This window comes from Callithrix jacchus, chromosome 16 (assembly GCF_049354715.1).
Source record: "Callithrix jacchus isolate 240 chromosome 16, calJac240_pri, whole genome shotgun sequence".
Lineage (NCBI taxonomy): Eukaryota > Metazoa > Chordata > Mammalia > Primates > Cebidae > Callithrix > Callithrix jacchus.
In genome coordinates, this window is record NC_133517.1 from 26,969,959 (window position 1) to 26,983,345 (window position 13,387).

The window sequence follows — 13,387 nt, forward strand, 5'->3', positions numbered from 1 at the left end:
ATTAAATAAGGTGCATTTTGCTTGATTTTGAAAAGGGAAACATCAGGAAATATTTAAAGGCCAATTGCTGCCAATTAACTTTGATCAGTAAAAGTTCTATTTGAATCTTTCAGATTCTTCTCCTGTCTGAAATAACATACATTTGTAAATCTAACAAAACAACAACTTGATGATTAATGCCTGTTGGCAGCCCTACCACAAGCTTGCTTAACATTGAGATTTAAACAAACAACAGTCCCTATTAAGAAGAGAGTGAAATGTAGTTATAGTCATGTTTTCTCATAATGGAGATATGAAAAACAATATTCTCTAGTCTAAAGAACGCTGCTAACCAAGACCATTGTGTTTGTCAGTGCCCGTAACAATTTAGCTAGCCATCGTACAACAGCCTGCCCTGAAATCATAGTGGACCACTAAAATCAACAGCAGTGGGACATAAGCAATCCTGGAAACCCAAACAGCAAAGGCCGGACTAAAACATCTTCTTACCAATTGGATCAGCCAGAAAGGAAAGCATCGGACCTAATACAGTAAGAGTCTGACACAACATATGCGAGTATCACGAATTCTATTGGCCACATCTTAGCGGTGATTACATAACCGAGAAATATGTGGCTTCTGATAATCAACCAAGTTTAAGATTCTGATATCAAATTTTAATCTTTACTACTGGTCATGTGGGATCGAATTTTGAAAATCAACAGCCAAAGTAAAGCAAAACAGAAATCCCATGAAGGCAAAACACGTTGCCATATAATCAATAAACCTCTGTCCCACTATTCCAATTATATATTTAAAAAATAATAGCCCATTATTTTAAAACCAATCACCTATTTTCAGACATGCAAAAATGTGTATTAAAAATCAGAACTTACTTCTAAGTCATTAAAAAATAAGTGTGTGTCTGCCAAGTTGAAAATCATTTCTTCCATTCGCAGTCCAAGGGAAACTGAAGTGGGTGGATCCTACAAGAGAATGTGACAGGTCAAGAACGTGCATACTTCAGCTTACATGAAATAGAGTGTCTCGCTAAGAGGGAGCAGGCATTGCGAGAGGCCGAAAGCAGAGGGAGAGACTTGGGTGACAGCTGCTAATTTTAGTGTGCATGACTTGTTCTGTGTGCAAATTTCAGAGACCTGCTTTATAAAAAGAGCCCCAGATATTGTTGGTGCTTTACATATTGAAGAAAACTCATTCCTTACTATTTTAAAATATAAAATCTAGGGTTACTTTGACATATAAAATAAAGGAAATTCAATTTTATATGTCTATTTCAGGAGCAAAAAAATCATTGAATCAAGAAGCCATTGCTTATATTATGCCACAATCCATTAAGACCATCTGAGTGCATGGCCACAAATATCAGAAAATAGATACCCTACAGCAAGCCTGCCCAGCCTGCAGCCCGCACTCATGCAGCCCAGTATGGCTTTGAATGCAGCCCAACACAAATTCATAAACTTTTCTTGAAACATCATGTTTTAGGTGATTTTTTGGTGATTATTTTACAGCTCATCAGCTATTATTAGTGTTCGTGTATTTTATGTGTGGCTCCAAACAATTCTTCTTTCAATGTGGCCCAGGGAAGCCAAAAGATTGGACAGTTCTGCACTACAGGTTAATTTCAGAAGGGTAACACATAGTAATTTGACTCTAGAGGATAATTCTCTATCATTATTTATATTTATTCAACCTGTCAATTTTAAGTATACTGGAATGAGGAAGTGATGGCCACTTTGACCACCAGGCACTGTCCAGCCCAGGGAGCTGATCTTGAGATTCACATGACATTGGGCATCAAACAGCCTGTGCCACACTCAGAGGGCAGTGCTACATTCCTCTGTCACAGTGGCTTCTACCTAAAGCTTTGAGTGTTGGACACTAGCCTCTCCCTACAAGCCAGATCCTGATGACATCTACTTGCACTGAAATGAACTTGGGGGACACACAGGTATTTACAGTTTTTATCCTGTATTTACCATGTATCAAAACCAAGAAGCAACATGGTTCATGACTGAAGATTCTGTATACTAAGTGAAGAAGGAAACATTTCCAGGAAGTATACAAGCTATAAAATGAGTTTTTGAAGAGTTTACTGGCAATCTATTAATGATACAAAATTTCATATGTATGCCATTTTCAATTTTTCTAAAGAACAGTAGTTTCTTATATACTATTTTATTGTCACAGCAAACCTTTGGAATAAGTACGGAATCTACTTGCATCATCATGTAACCAGGGAGACTGTAAGTAGAGAAACTGCCTTCAGGTAGATTGTAAGTAGAGAAACTGCCTTTGAGCCTTAGGTCAAGAACGTACCATCCAAAGAAAAGACTCATGATTGAATACTGCCCAACATCAATTTTGTACACTATCTACCTTGTCTTCTGAACACACTAACTTCACCTCCAATATCGAGACTTGCCCATGTGTTACCCCTACTCTTTAACGTCAGTCACGCCTGTGAGTTTCCACCAGGAGTCCCCTCCTCTCACGCACTTTGGGAAGTGGCAAGAAGTGGTGGGAGAGGGCACCTAGACTGCAGGACAGACTCTGCCTTTGCTTTCCCACTTAGGTGTCCTCATCTCGTGGAGCCTGGTTTGTTCACCTACTAAATCCGACAGCAAGATGACACACAAACAGTATTCTCACACAGGCTAATAAAAAACATCTTGTCCTTCATTTGTCAGAATCATACATGTTTGTATACTTAGGAGAGAGCAGGGGCTGGAAAGGGTGGGAGGATAGGAGCGGAGCCTCACTGGGCACCTAGCAGGGGCCCATCGGCTGTAGTCCCAAGGCCAATGCAATCCAACCCCGATATTCATCCAGCACCGCCCACCCCAGCACGTCCCACACGCCTCCAGCACGTCCCACATGCCTCCAGCACCTCCCAAACGCCTCCAGCACCTCCCACGTCCCTCCAGCACCTCCCACATCCTCCAAAACTTCCCACACCCCTCCAGTACCTCCCACATCCCTCCAGAACTTCCCACGCCCCTCCAGCACCTCTCACGCCCCTCCAGCACCTCCCACACTCCTCCAACACCTTCTATATCCTCCAGCACCTCCCACACCCCTCCAGCACCGCCCACACCTCTCCAGCACCTCCCACATCCCCCCAGCACCTCCCACAATCCCCAGCACCTCCCACACCCCGCAGCACCTCCCACACCCCACAGCACCTCCCACACCCCTCCAGCAACTCCCAACCTCTTGGCACAGCCCACATCCCTCCAGTACCTCTGACTCCTAGCACAGCTCACATTCGTCCAGCCCGTTCACCTTTTAGGACAGACCACTCCCTCCAGCCCCTCGCACTCCCAGCACCACCCACATCCCTTTATCACCTCCCATCCCCTTAGCACTGCCCCCACCTCTATGGCATGGCCCAAGTTCTACCTTCCAGCAGCCTTAGAGGACTAATATAGTATGTGAAATATGGCAGGATGATGTAATTCACTTACCTCAGTTCCTCTCCTGCCTGCCTTTCCTGACAGCTGACTGAGAGAGGAAAGGAGGCAAAGGACATAGTATTGCCAAATGTAAGGGGTTAGATTGGCAAAGGGGAAAAGCAAACACCCCAGGGTTGGTAAGAAGGTAGAGAATAAAGATACAGAGTCTAACTGTGTGTCAAAAAGCTTCGCTGAGGGGGGACAAAGGAAAACAATTCTCTCAAATTTTGTGTGTGATGATTCATACTCCTTAGCATTCTTAAATTGTCCCTTTTTAATACACCTGAAATCTATGAAGTTTCATAGGTTTTAGAAGTCTTAAAAACAGTTTACAAATTACTGTAAAGAAAAACTAACTCATTTACTCTTGGATTTAAGAAATTGTTCACTCACCAGGAGTTTAAGCGTACTGGAAAAAGCAAATGTTCAAATAGACCCTACAGCAGAATTAACCTGTAGGGGAAGCTCAAACAGATGTGTCTGAAACAAAACACCTGACTACGCCCTCTAGTTCAGGCCAATAAAAATACGCTGATTTGTCTCATAATCATGTCAATGAATCTTTTTATGTGGCAAGGATGAAGCCTCACCGCATTTATTTAATTGCCAATTTTAAAATTTATGTGCCAAAGAATTGTTACTTTTGAAAAAGTATTCTTCCTCCTTGATACGGTTGCTTATTTATATGACCACTGGAAAAATTACTCTACTGTTTGTTAATAGATAGCATACTTTAGCTTTTCTTCATAAATTAGCATAATGACTTGCTAGTCAGAATACTAATAAATTTTAAAGGCTTGTTCAGTCTAGTGGTAAGAACACAACACAGATGTTGGTCTTATTTACCTCTTAATGTTTTTCTCTTTTGTTATTAGCTGTTATTCCTCAACAGTTTTATACCTGCCACTCCATGGTATTGTTTTGAAATGTCTACTACACCAAGAGAACAGTCTGGCAGTTAACGGGAATGAGATAATTGTAGAATAGGAAGGGGGTTCTAATTGAGAGCAGTGTTTTTCAGCATCTTTGAACCACGATGCTTGGTAAAAAACACGTTTAACACTGGAATCTAAGACTCTCTCACATGCACACACACAGCTGAAATGTACGTTTGGATATACTCTGACCCTGACCATTTCACAGCTCTGTCCCAATCTACAGTTTGAAAGGCAGAGCTCTAGGAAACACCTACTCTTTGATTTTAGAAACAGGAGCCCCAAGTTCCTAGAGAATTGTGATTTGTGTGTGATGACCCAGCAAGCAGAGTGGAAAGCCATCTCACCCTAAGTGTTTCACCTAAGAGAAAACTAGCAGAAGGACAGAGAGGTAATTCTGCTCATACTTACATATTCTAGCAACTGGAGTTCTCATATAAAGGTTCGATTTTATTTTCCTATTACAATAGCTAATACACTAACATTGTTAACATTTCTAAACATGTCTCATACAAGTACAAGTCAAATGTGACAAAAGCTAACACTGAACAGTTCAAAAGTTACTCGTGGCTTGATGGCTCATTTTGGAATGTTTAGAACAAGGAAAAAACACGTTCTGAGACCAAAACTGAGATGTTAAAATCACTATGTCTTTGGTTTGATTTTACTTGTTTTTATAACAATTTTCTTGTAATAAGAAATTCCAGAATGCAGTTATAAAAGGGCTTCCTCTAAAATACCATTTTTTGTTATATCACTTTCAAAAAATTATTTAAGAGCTTTGCCTCCATTTCAAAGTAACATCTCATTTTAAGTGAATCTCATTGCCAAATGTTCTCATTCTTTTCAAAGTGTGGTCCTGTGGCATATGCCACTGCTGTTTACTCTCTTCTTGACATTTATCCTCTATGAGAGCGTTCTTTTATGGGCATCTTCCTTGAATCTATGTATACATCATCTGCTTGTTAAATGGCTGTATTAGTTCATTCTCATGCTGCTAATAAAGACATACCCAAGACTGGGTAATTTACAAAGAAAAGAGGTTTAACTGACTCACAGTTCAGCAAAGCTGGGAGGCCTCAAGAAACCTACAATCATGGCAGAAGGGAAACCAAACACATCCTTCTTCACGTGGCAGCAGCAAGGAGAAGTGCAGAGCAAATGCGGAGAAAAGTTCTTTGCAACACCATCAGATCTCATGAGAACTATCAGGAGAACAGCATGGAGGTAACTGCCCCCATGATTCAATTATTTCTCACTGGGTCCCTACCAAGACACATGGGAATTATTGGAGCTATAATTCAAGAAGAGATTTGGGTGGGGACACAGCCAAACATATCAATGACATTTTGGTTCCTAGAACTTTATTCTTATCCTTCCATCCCTCATTCTAGTCACATCACCTGGTGGACTCCACCACCCACTCCCCTCTATCAGATCTTAGCTCTCATCTGGAGGCTCATACATCAATTACCTATTGGTTATTTCTACTTAGAAGTCCCATAAAAGCAACGTCAGTATGCAGGAATAAGGGTTAAAAAGAATGAAGCATTGGACACCACTACAGATCCTGCAGACACTGAAAGATAATAAGGGATACAACTACACTCATATGTATGTGACAACTTAGACAAAATGGACTGATTTACTGAAAAACATAAACTTCAATAACTGACCCAATATGAAGTAGATAATTTGAATAACCCTGTACCTATTAAAGAAATTGGATTAAAAATGTAAAAAAAATCCTAACAACAACGACAAAAAGTCTGCCCATAAAGCACCTGAAACTCAATGTGTGGCAAGTTGGATTAATCACATTTCCTCTGGAAACCTACTGTATTTATTCTTTAGAAGAATGGCATCCTACCAACCCAGACCTCGGCATTCTCTTAGCCATCTCTTTTTAGCCCCACATTGAATCAATTACAACTTCCTGCCACTTGGACCAGGAATTCCAGCCTCCCTATTGTCACTGCCATTGCTGATTGCTTTCTTGTTTTTTTTCCCTTGGCCTTGTGTCTTTTGTGAATATTTGGTATGGTCTCCTTCACTGGGATCTATTTCCAGGTTGTCACTACCCTCATTCTAGCCTCTCATCTCTTTTAGGAAACATCCAAGCACTTTAACAAGTGCAAAAGACCCATACATGTCTAACTTTTGCTTACATATCCAACGTGACCTGTTTCTTATTTTTCAAACTGTTGTCTTGATCATGAAATCCTTTCCTCAAGAGACAACCAGGCAGAGGCTTAAACTGGGGCAAAGGATCTGTCAACACAGATCCTGAGACCTGCACACTCACATCTCCATTCCTGCAGTCAGTGCTCCCCTCAGGGTGCCTTTCCCACTTCCACATCTCCACCTCCCTTCTTACTGGCTAGGCTCTGTGGGTGCTGGGTACCACAGCTCTGTGTTCTTGTCTAGTATGCCTGTATCTTCCTTCTCCCCTTTGTTAGATTTAGAGTTATTATGGTTTTCTTTCTTTTTACTTTTAGAATAAAACTGCTATTTGCAGAATCAAAAGGAGGATATCAATCCTCTGAAAAAACATAATGGGAGCTTTGTTTCTACTTCATGTAGAATGTTTTGTTCGATTAGATTTTTCTCTCTCTTTACAGCCTTTAAACAACATTTTAAGCTTTAGGCTATGATTCCTTGTTTTTTTCCTAGCCTATATCCTTGGTACCCAACACAATGCATATCATAAAGGCTTTCCCAAAATTTGGTGGAGGAATAAATGAATGAAAAACAATAAATAGAGAGTATTTCAAATAATTTCAGTAAAGAAAAGAAGTATTAAATTTTACCTTTCATTAGTTGTTAGTGGAAAAAACTTCCTAATTACCTAGCCTAGGGAAAAAAATGAGCACTTGAATCTGGAAATCTCATTTCATCTCCATAATGTAGTGTTAAACATTAAACATGTTCAATAGTAAATGCTATTTACCTGATTAAAGAAGAGCCCATTCTTAGAATAGCTACATAGAAAGCCTTACTTTTTAATTTAATGAAGTATATAATATTAGCATAAGGTCAACATAACATTTATTTTGTAAACTTGGTAGTGGTATGTATTACACCATTTTGGAAAATACGTTCTTATGTGCCCTGAAATTTACTTCTCTAGTGGAAATTGAACAAAAACAGTGAGGAGGCTTAAGAGGGAAAAAATACACTCAACTGTTTATTTTTCTTGTTTAATAAATTGTACATTTACTCTAGTTCTTATGTACCTGAAATTCTTCTAGGGGAAACCTTCTAAAGTTGTTCTTCTACCAAACAAAACTCGATATACAACATCTAACCCCACACCTACACACAGGAATGAAATCTAACCCTGTTCCTACATTATTTGGATATGATATTAAATTGCAAATGTCTGCTTAAAGTCATGAAGTAAAGGAACTTGTTGCCGTCTTAGGCTACCCATGGCTGTTTTCAGCATATCAAAGACAACTTATTGTACTAATTCAGAGTAACATTAAGTAGAAAAAGTAAACAATGATGAAATCGGCTGAGTGTCTGTAGAACCAGGACTAAAACAACTGTTTTGCCTTCATCCCTGTCAAGTGGTCTTTAATTATCCCATTGCCTCAAGTCTTTTTCTCTTGTTTCTACAACACAGAACTGCTCACAGAGACTATCATCATCATATACCCAAATCACCAGCACCAACTCTGGTCCACGGTCATTCTTTGAACTGTTTATTGATTTTTTTTAGCCTAATTACAGTTATCACACTAGATATTCATATGATTAAAGCGTTAAAAAGGAAAAAAATACTGGACAAAAGCAGTGCACAGAAATACTGAAATGTTATCAAATACAGTCTCTAGAGAGACTAATGTCTGTCAGCTTTGAATTCAAATGCTGAGAATTTGTAATTGGGATTGAAGTAAATAAAAGCAAGGGGTATTTACAAATGCACGTGGGTACTAGATCATCAGGGGACTAGGATATTGCTTCACAGATGAGCTAGGGCATGTGATAAACTTCAAGTGTCATTAAAAATGCACTTTTTAGTAGGCACAATACCGCTTCAGAAATTTGAATTTACCAAGATTCACACATACCAGATGAAGGCATTGTTGCTTTTGCAGGGCTAAGTCATTTGCTTCCAACAATGCCTTCATCTGGCATAGGTGAGAATCTTGGGAATTTCCAATTTCTGAAGTGCTATATATATTGTGCCTACTAAAAAGTAAACGTATTCCTTTGCAACAATGCAAAATGAACTAATATACTCAATCTCTGCAGCATTGCCTTTAAGTAGTCATACATTCAAACTAGACTTTCACCATAGTTATTATGGCAAGGCACTTTCGATAGAATTTTCATACAATTCCTCATACCAATTATTTTTGAGGTGACCATTTTTTTTTTTTTTTTTTTTAGACAGAATCTCCTTCTATCATCCAGGCAGGAGTACGTGTCATGATCTCAGCTAGATACAATGTCTGTCTTCCGGGTTCAAGCAATTCTCTGCCTCAGCCTCCCAGGTAGCTGGGATTACAGGCATCCACCACCATGCCCAGCTAGTTTTGTATTTTTTTTTTAGTCGCAACAGGGTTTCGCCATCTTGTCCAGGCTGGTCTTAAACTCCTTACCTCAAGATTCACCCGCCTCGGCCTCCCAAAGCACTGGGATTACAGGCGTGAGCCATTGCTCCTGGCCTAGGTGAGCATATTTTTAAGAGCTTCATCATCAGTAAAACTAATTTGGGTGGAAGTTAAACTAGAGGATGCAACATGACCACTCACACAGCATGACCACTTTCAGAAGGGGCCACCACTCGTTCTTCTAGTAAAACTAATTTGGGTGGAAGTTAAACTAGAGGATGCAACATGACCACTCACACAGCATGACCACTTTCAGAAGGGGCCACCACTCGTTCTTCTAAAAGATGTCAACCGAGACATCTTTCAGATGGTATAGAGATGGTTCTTATCACCAGGAAAGATCATCTAGGAAGATGGCAAAAGGTGTCCTATACTTTGAAGATCTATGAACTAAGGGGAAGGTAGTATCATTCAGATGGGATCTTAGTAATGCACTGGTTCAACTGAAACCTAGAAGTATTCCTCAAAAAAATCAATTCGTTGCATAGCCATATCATGTGATCACTTTAAGTTAGTCACATATACCTTTCTGCTTATACCATTTAATTATTAAATGGGGGGACTTTGTGAACACGTATGTAAGCTTAGCCTGAACCCAATCAATTAATAGATGACTGGCAGGAATAGGTCTTGCAAAATCTTGACCCTGACCAAGTTTATCCACAACTCTATGCAGGTAATTCATGGTTATAAACAAGAATTACTGAGTACAGTTCAAATTTAGTAAAGGCCCTGAAAATTTTCAGTGATTATAAAATGATATCATACTCTAGCATTTCAGGAATGACATAATATTTTAGAAAGGTTTTGTTTGTGGTTGAGTCATAGGATAAATTTATGAAAGCACTTTAAGAATATTAAATTAATATAAAATATCAGCTACCATAATAATAAAGAGAAGTAGAGTCTTCCAGTATCAGTTGTGAAGCATCTGTATCAAGCATCTGGTGGTATTCTGTCTACTCAGACTGAAGTGCATGTGATTTGGACTGTGCCCACTTCAGGAAGAAGATGAAGAGTTTAAATTTGGGGGGATTACTTCAAAAATAAAAAAGGATCCTTCTCCAATAAATAGAAACTTTGGTTGTATCATCAAACTGATAACGGGAAAGGTTGTTGATTCCTTGGCTCTCTGATATGAGTATAGCATTTTTTCTGTAATGTAAATAGTTGATTACTTCCCGGTCAAGATGAGCACGTTAGATTGTATATAAATCTCTGATAAACATTTATTCTTACACTAAGACTTACAAAGAAACTACCTGTAGAGCAAATATCTAAGGCTAGACTTAAGCCTCAAGTAGGATAGCTAAAATCGCGGTTTAAAGTTAGCCACCAAGGATACCTATAGACTTAGTTCATGTTAGTTCACTGATGGTATCAGCTAGTTCTCTGACTTTCAACTATGGCTAGTAAATTGAACTTCACCACACTATTGAAAAGATAACAAAGGAATGTGGCACCTGCCGCTGGGTGACTCAGCATGAGGCACTCAGGACACCTATTCATCCACTAAAGGTAACCAGGAAGGCTTAATCAAAAATCTGCAATAATAATGTAGAGCTCAAGAAGAGGAGATACTTGAGAAAATATCAAAATTCAGCAAGTGGTTTAGTTTCTTCTCAAAACTTGGCCTTAACAAAAATAGCTCTGAGCTAATTATTTGCAACAGGAACTGTCTCTCTCTCTCTTTTTTTTTTTTTTCTGACAGCAAGTCTACATATATTTGATTCGGTTCAATTAAGGATCTTATCGTTTATAAAACTCCCAAACTCTTGAGTTTTCTTCTTAGTCAACCTCCTTAGAGCTAAGAAGAAAGAATATACAGCGTAATACAAAACATTCCGTGATGGACTGCTGAAGGAGCCTCTCCCACTGGAACAGCGAAGTTTGAAAAACAACAACTAGAAGCTCAAGAGGGATATACCCTATCTATGAAGTCTTGACCAAAAAAAAAAAAAAAGTTGGGGGGAAGCTGAATCTAAGCAAGCTTCTAGATCTAGCTATCAGATTGTAGGAAATACAGAGGACAAAGAAACATGTTTTATAATACAAAACGGTTGCTGTAAAAAAATCCCAGACTCCCAGGAACTCTATAGGACAGACAGTCTGGTTACTTGAACAGAACTACACAAGGTTTAACAAAAGGGGACTGAGTGGGACTCTATAGATTATGAGACACTTAGGAGACATGTAATCAATGGTAAAGTAAATAAACAAAACCACTAGAGAAAAACACTTTATATACCAGAAAGAAAGGGAAACTACCCAATAAAATAAAGCTCATATATGAAAAGCCCACAGCTACCATTATACTCTATGGTAAATGTCTGAAAGTTTTCCTCTAAGATCAGGAACAAGACAACGAGGCTGCTGTTGCCACTTCTACGTAACAGAACGTAGAAGTTCCAGCCAGAAGTGTTTGGCAAGACTAACAAATAAAAGGTATCAAAGTCGTAAAACAAAAGTAAAATGACCTCTGTTTACAATGACATAATTTCATATGTGGAAAGCCCCAAACACACACACTCACACACACACACACTCACACACACACACACACACAGAGTCCATTTGAACGAATGAATACATTCAGTACAGTTGCAGAATACAAAAACGACACACACCACTCAGCTGTATTTATGTATACTAACAACCACCAAGCCAGGACATGACTTAAGAATATTACCCCATTGACAATAGCAGAAACGAAAGGAATCACACACTTAGTAATAAACACTGAAAATGGTTAAGAAGGCAAAGATTGTCATGTGCATATCACAATTAAAAATGAAGATTAAAAAAATTTTAATATAACTATTGGTTAAACATTTAATGATATTACAAAATTATTTTTAATTTCACTAGATGGCTAAGGGGCTGAATACCATTTATTATTTCTAAACAATTCTTTTAATGAATTCCTAAATACATACTCAAATATAGACAAGTTAAATAATATGATATCTGAGATTTGTTTTGAAAAATCGTACTTGCACAGAAGCAGGAAGCAGAGGGATATGATAAAGATACAGACAAAACAAGATTGGCTAGGACTTGATGTTTGCTAAAGCTGGATGGTTACAATGGGTTTCATTCTATATACCATTTCATCTACTTTTCTATGTTTGCAAGTGTCTATAATGAAAAGTATAATATATGTATGTGTGTGTGTGTATATATATATTCACTAAGACAAGATTGGCTGTTTTTCGTGGTGGAACTATGGATTAACAATATTTATCCTGAAAATTTAAAACACATGCAAGTCATACTTTTTAAATGTCAAAAACATTTTAAAAGTCATAATGCAAAAGCCTGGCAAAGTTCCTCAGCATATCACCTTTTATGGAAAAGAAGGTGCTATGGCCTTCTTGGGTAATCTGTACCCAGATATAAGAGAGAATTTGGAATATACACAAGAATGTATGTCAGATGTTCCTTGGCCTCTATTCACTCTACTCATTTTTACCATGTGGGATGTTCTTTTCAAGGAACCCAGAGGAACTCCTACATTTTTGAAGCCACAAGATCATCTCATACATTTAGGAGTAGCGGTGTTGAATTGCAATGCTGATCAGCTGCAAAGGAGAAATCCCAGTGTAATTTAAAAAGAGCAGTAACCCTAGAAACATTTCATTTAAGGCCTCTGGCATTTATTTTCTGGTTGTATGGCTGCTGTGGATCCTGAGTTTTTTTCTTTTTTTGTGATTCACAATGCTAGTGTTATCATCTGACATCTTATTATTGGCTATTTCTTACTAGTTAAATGATGTAGCTACTAGGCAATACCTGTCATGAATAATCCACGGAGACTTGTTACCTTCGTAACATTGTTATTTCTTTGGAGATTCTGCAGTTTTACCCTTAGGATTTAGAGTGGCATTAGTTTAGAATAGTTTTACGCTAACAACAGACTATTGCTGAAGATTCATTCATCCCCTACCAACAGCCTCCTCTATTAATTTATAAGCTCCCTGAAGGCAGAAATTTTGGCTAGGCACCTACTACATTTCTGTGTATGTATTCTATAAATCATAAAAGAATGACTTTCTGAATGACTCATTAGTGTCAGGTCAGGAAACAAACGGTGACTCAGGCAGGAGAGGTGGGTGCAGCCAGGAACGTGTTCTGGGTACTGGAGTCCACATAACCCTGAAGGCTTTGTGTGTGCAACTTGAGAAGGGTGCCATTTGGTGGTACAATTTTCTGAATTACTTCATGGATGTTTTTAATGATAATTTATCCACAGCGAAACTCATCTCTGCTGGAAGGCTAAGGTTCCTCGTACCAGCTGATACTTCTAGTCTCACAAATTTTTTTGATGGAGTCTTATACTTTGGGTAGTCCTAACATGGAGACCACGTGGTATTAG

The 13,387-nt window shown here is 38.6% G+C and overlaps 1 protein-coding gene across 30 annotated transcripts in view; it reads right to left on the reverse strand.

Annotated features, from left to right (window-relative positions):
• EYA1 (EYA transcriptional coactivator and phosphatase 1) overlaps positions 1–13,387 on the reverse strand; it is a 340,201-nt gene that overhangs the window by 43,307 nt on the left and 283,507 nt on the right. For all 30 annotated transcript variants that reach the window (XM_078353573.1, XM_054246730.2, XM_078353580.1 and 27 more), the window contains one exon: positions 876–965. In XM_078353573.1, coding sequence (XP_078209699.1) covers positions 876–965 — 90 coding nt within the window. The remainder of the gene's footprint in view (positions 1–875; positions 966–13,387) is intronic.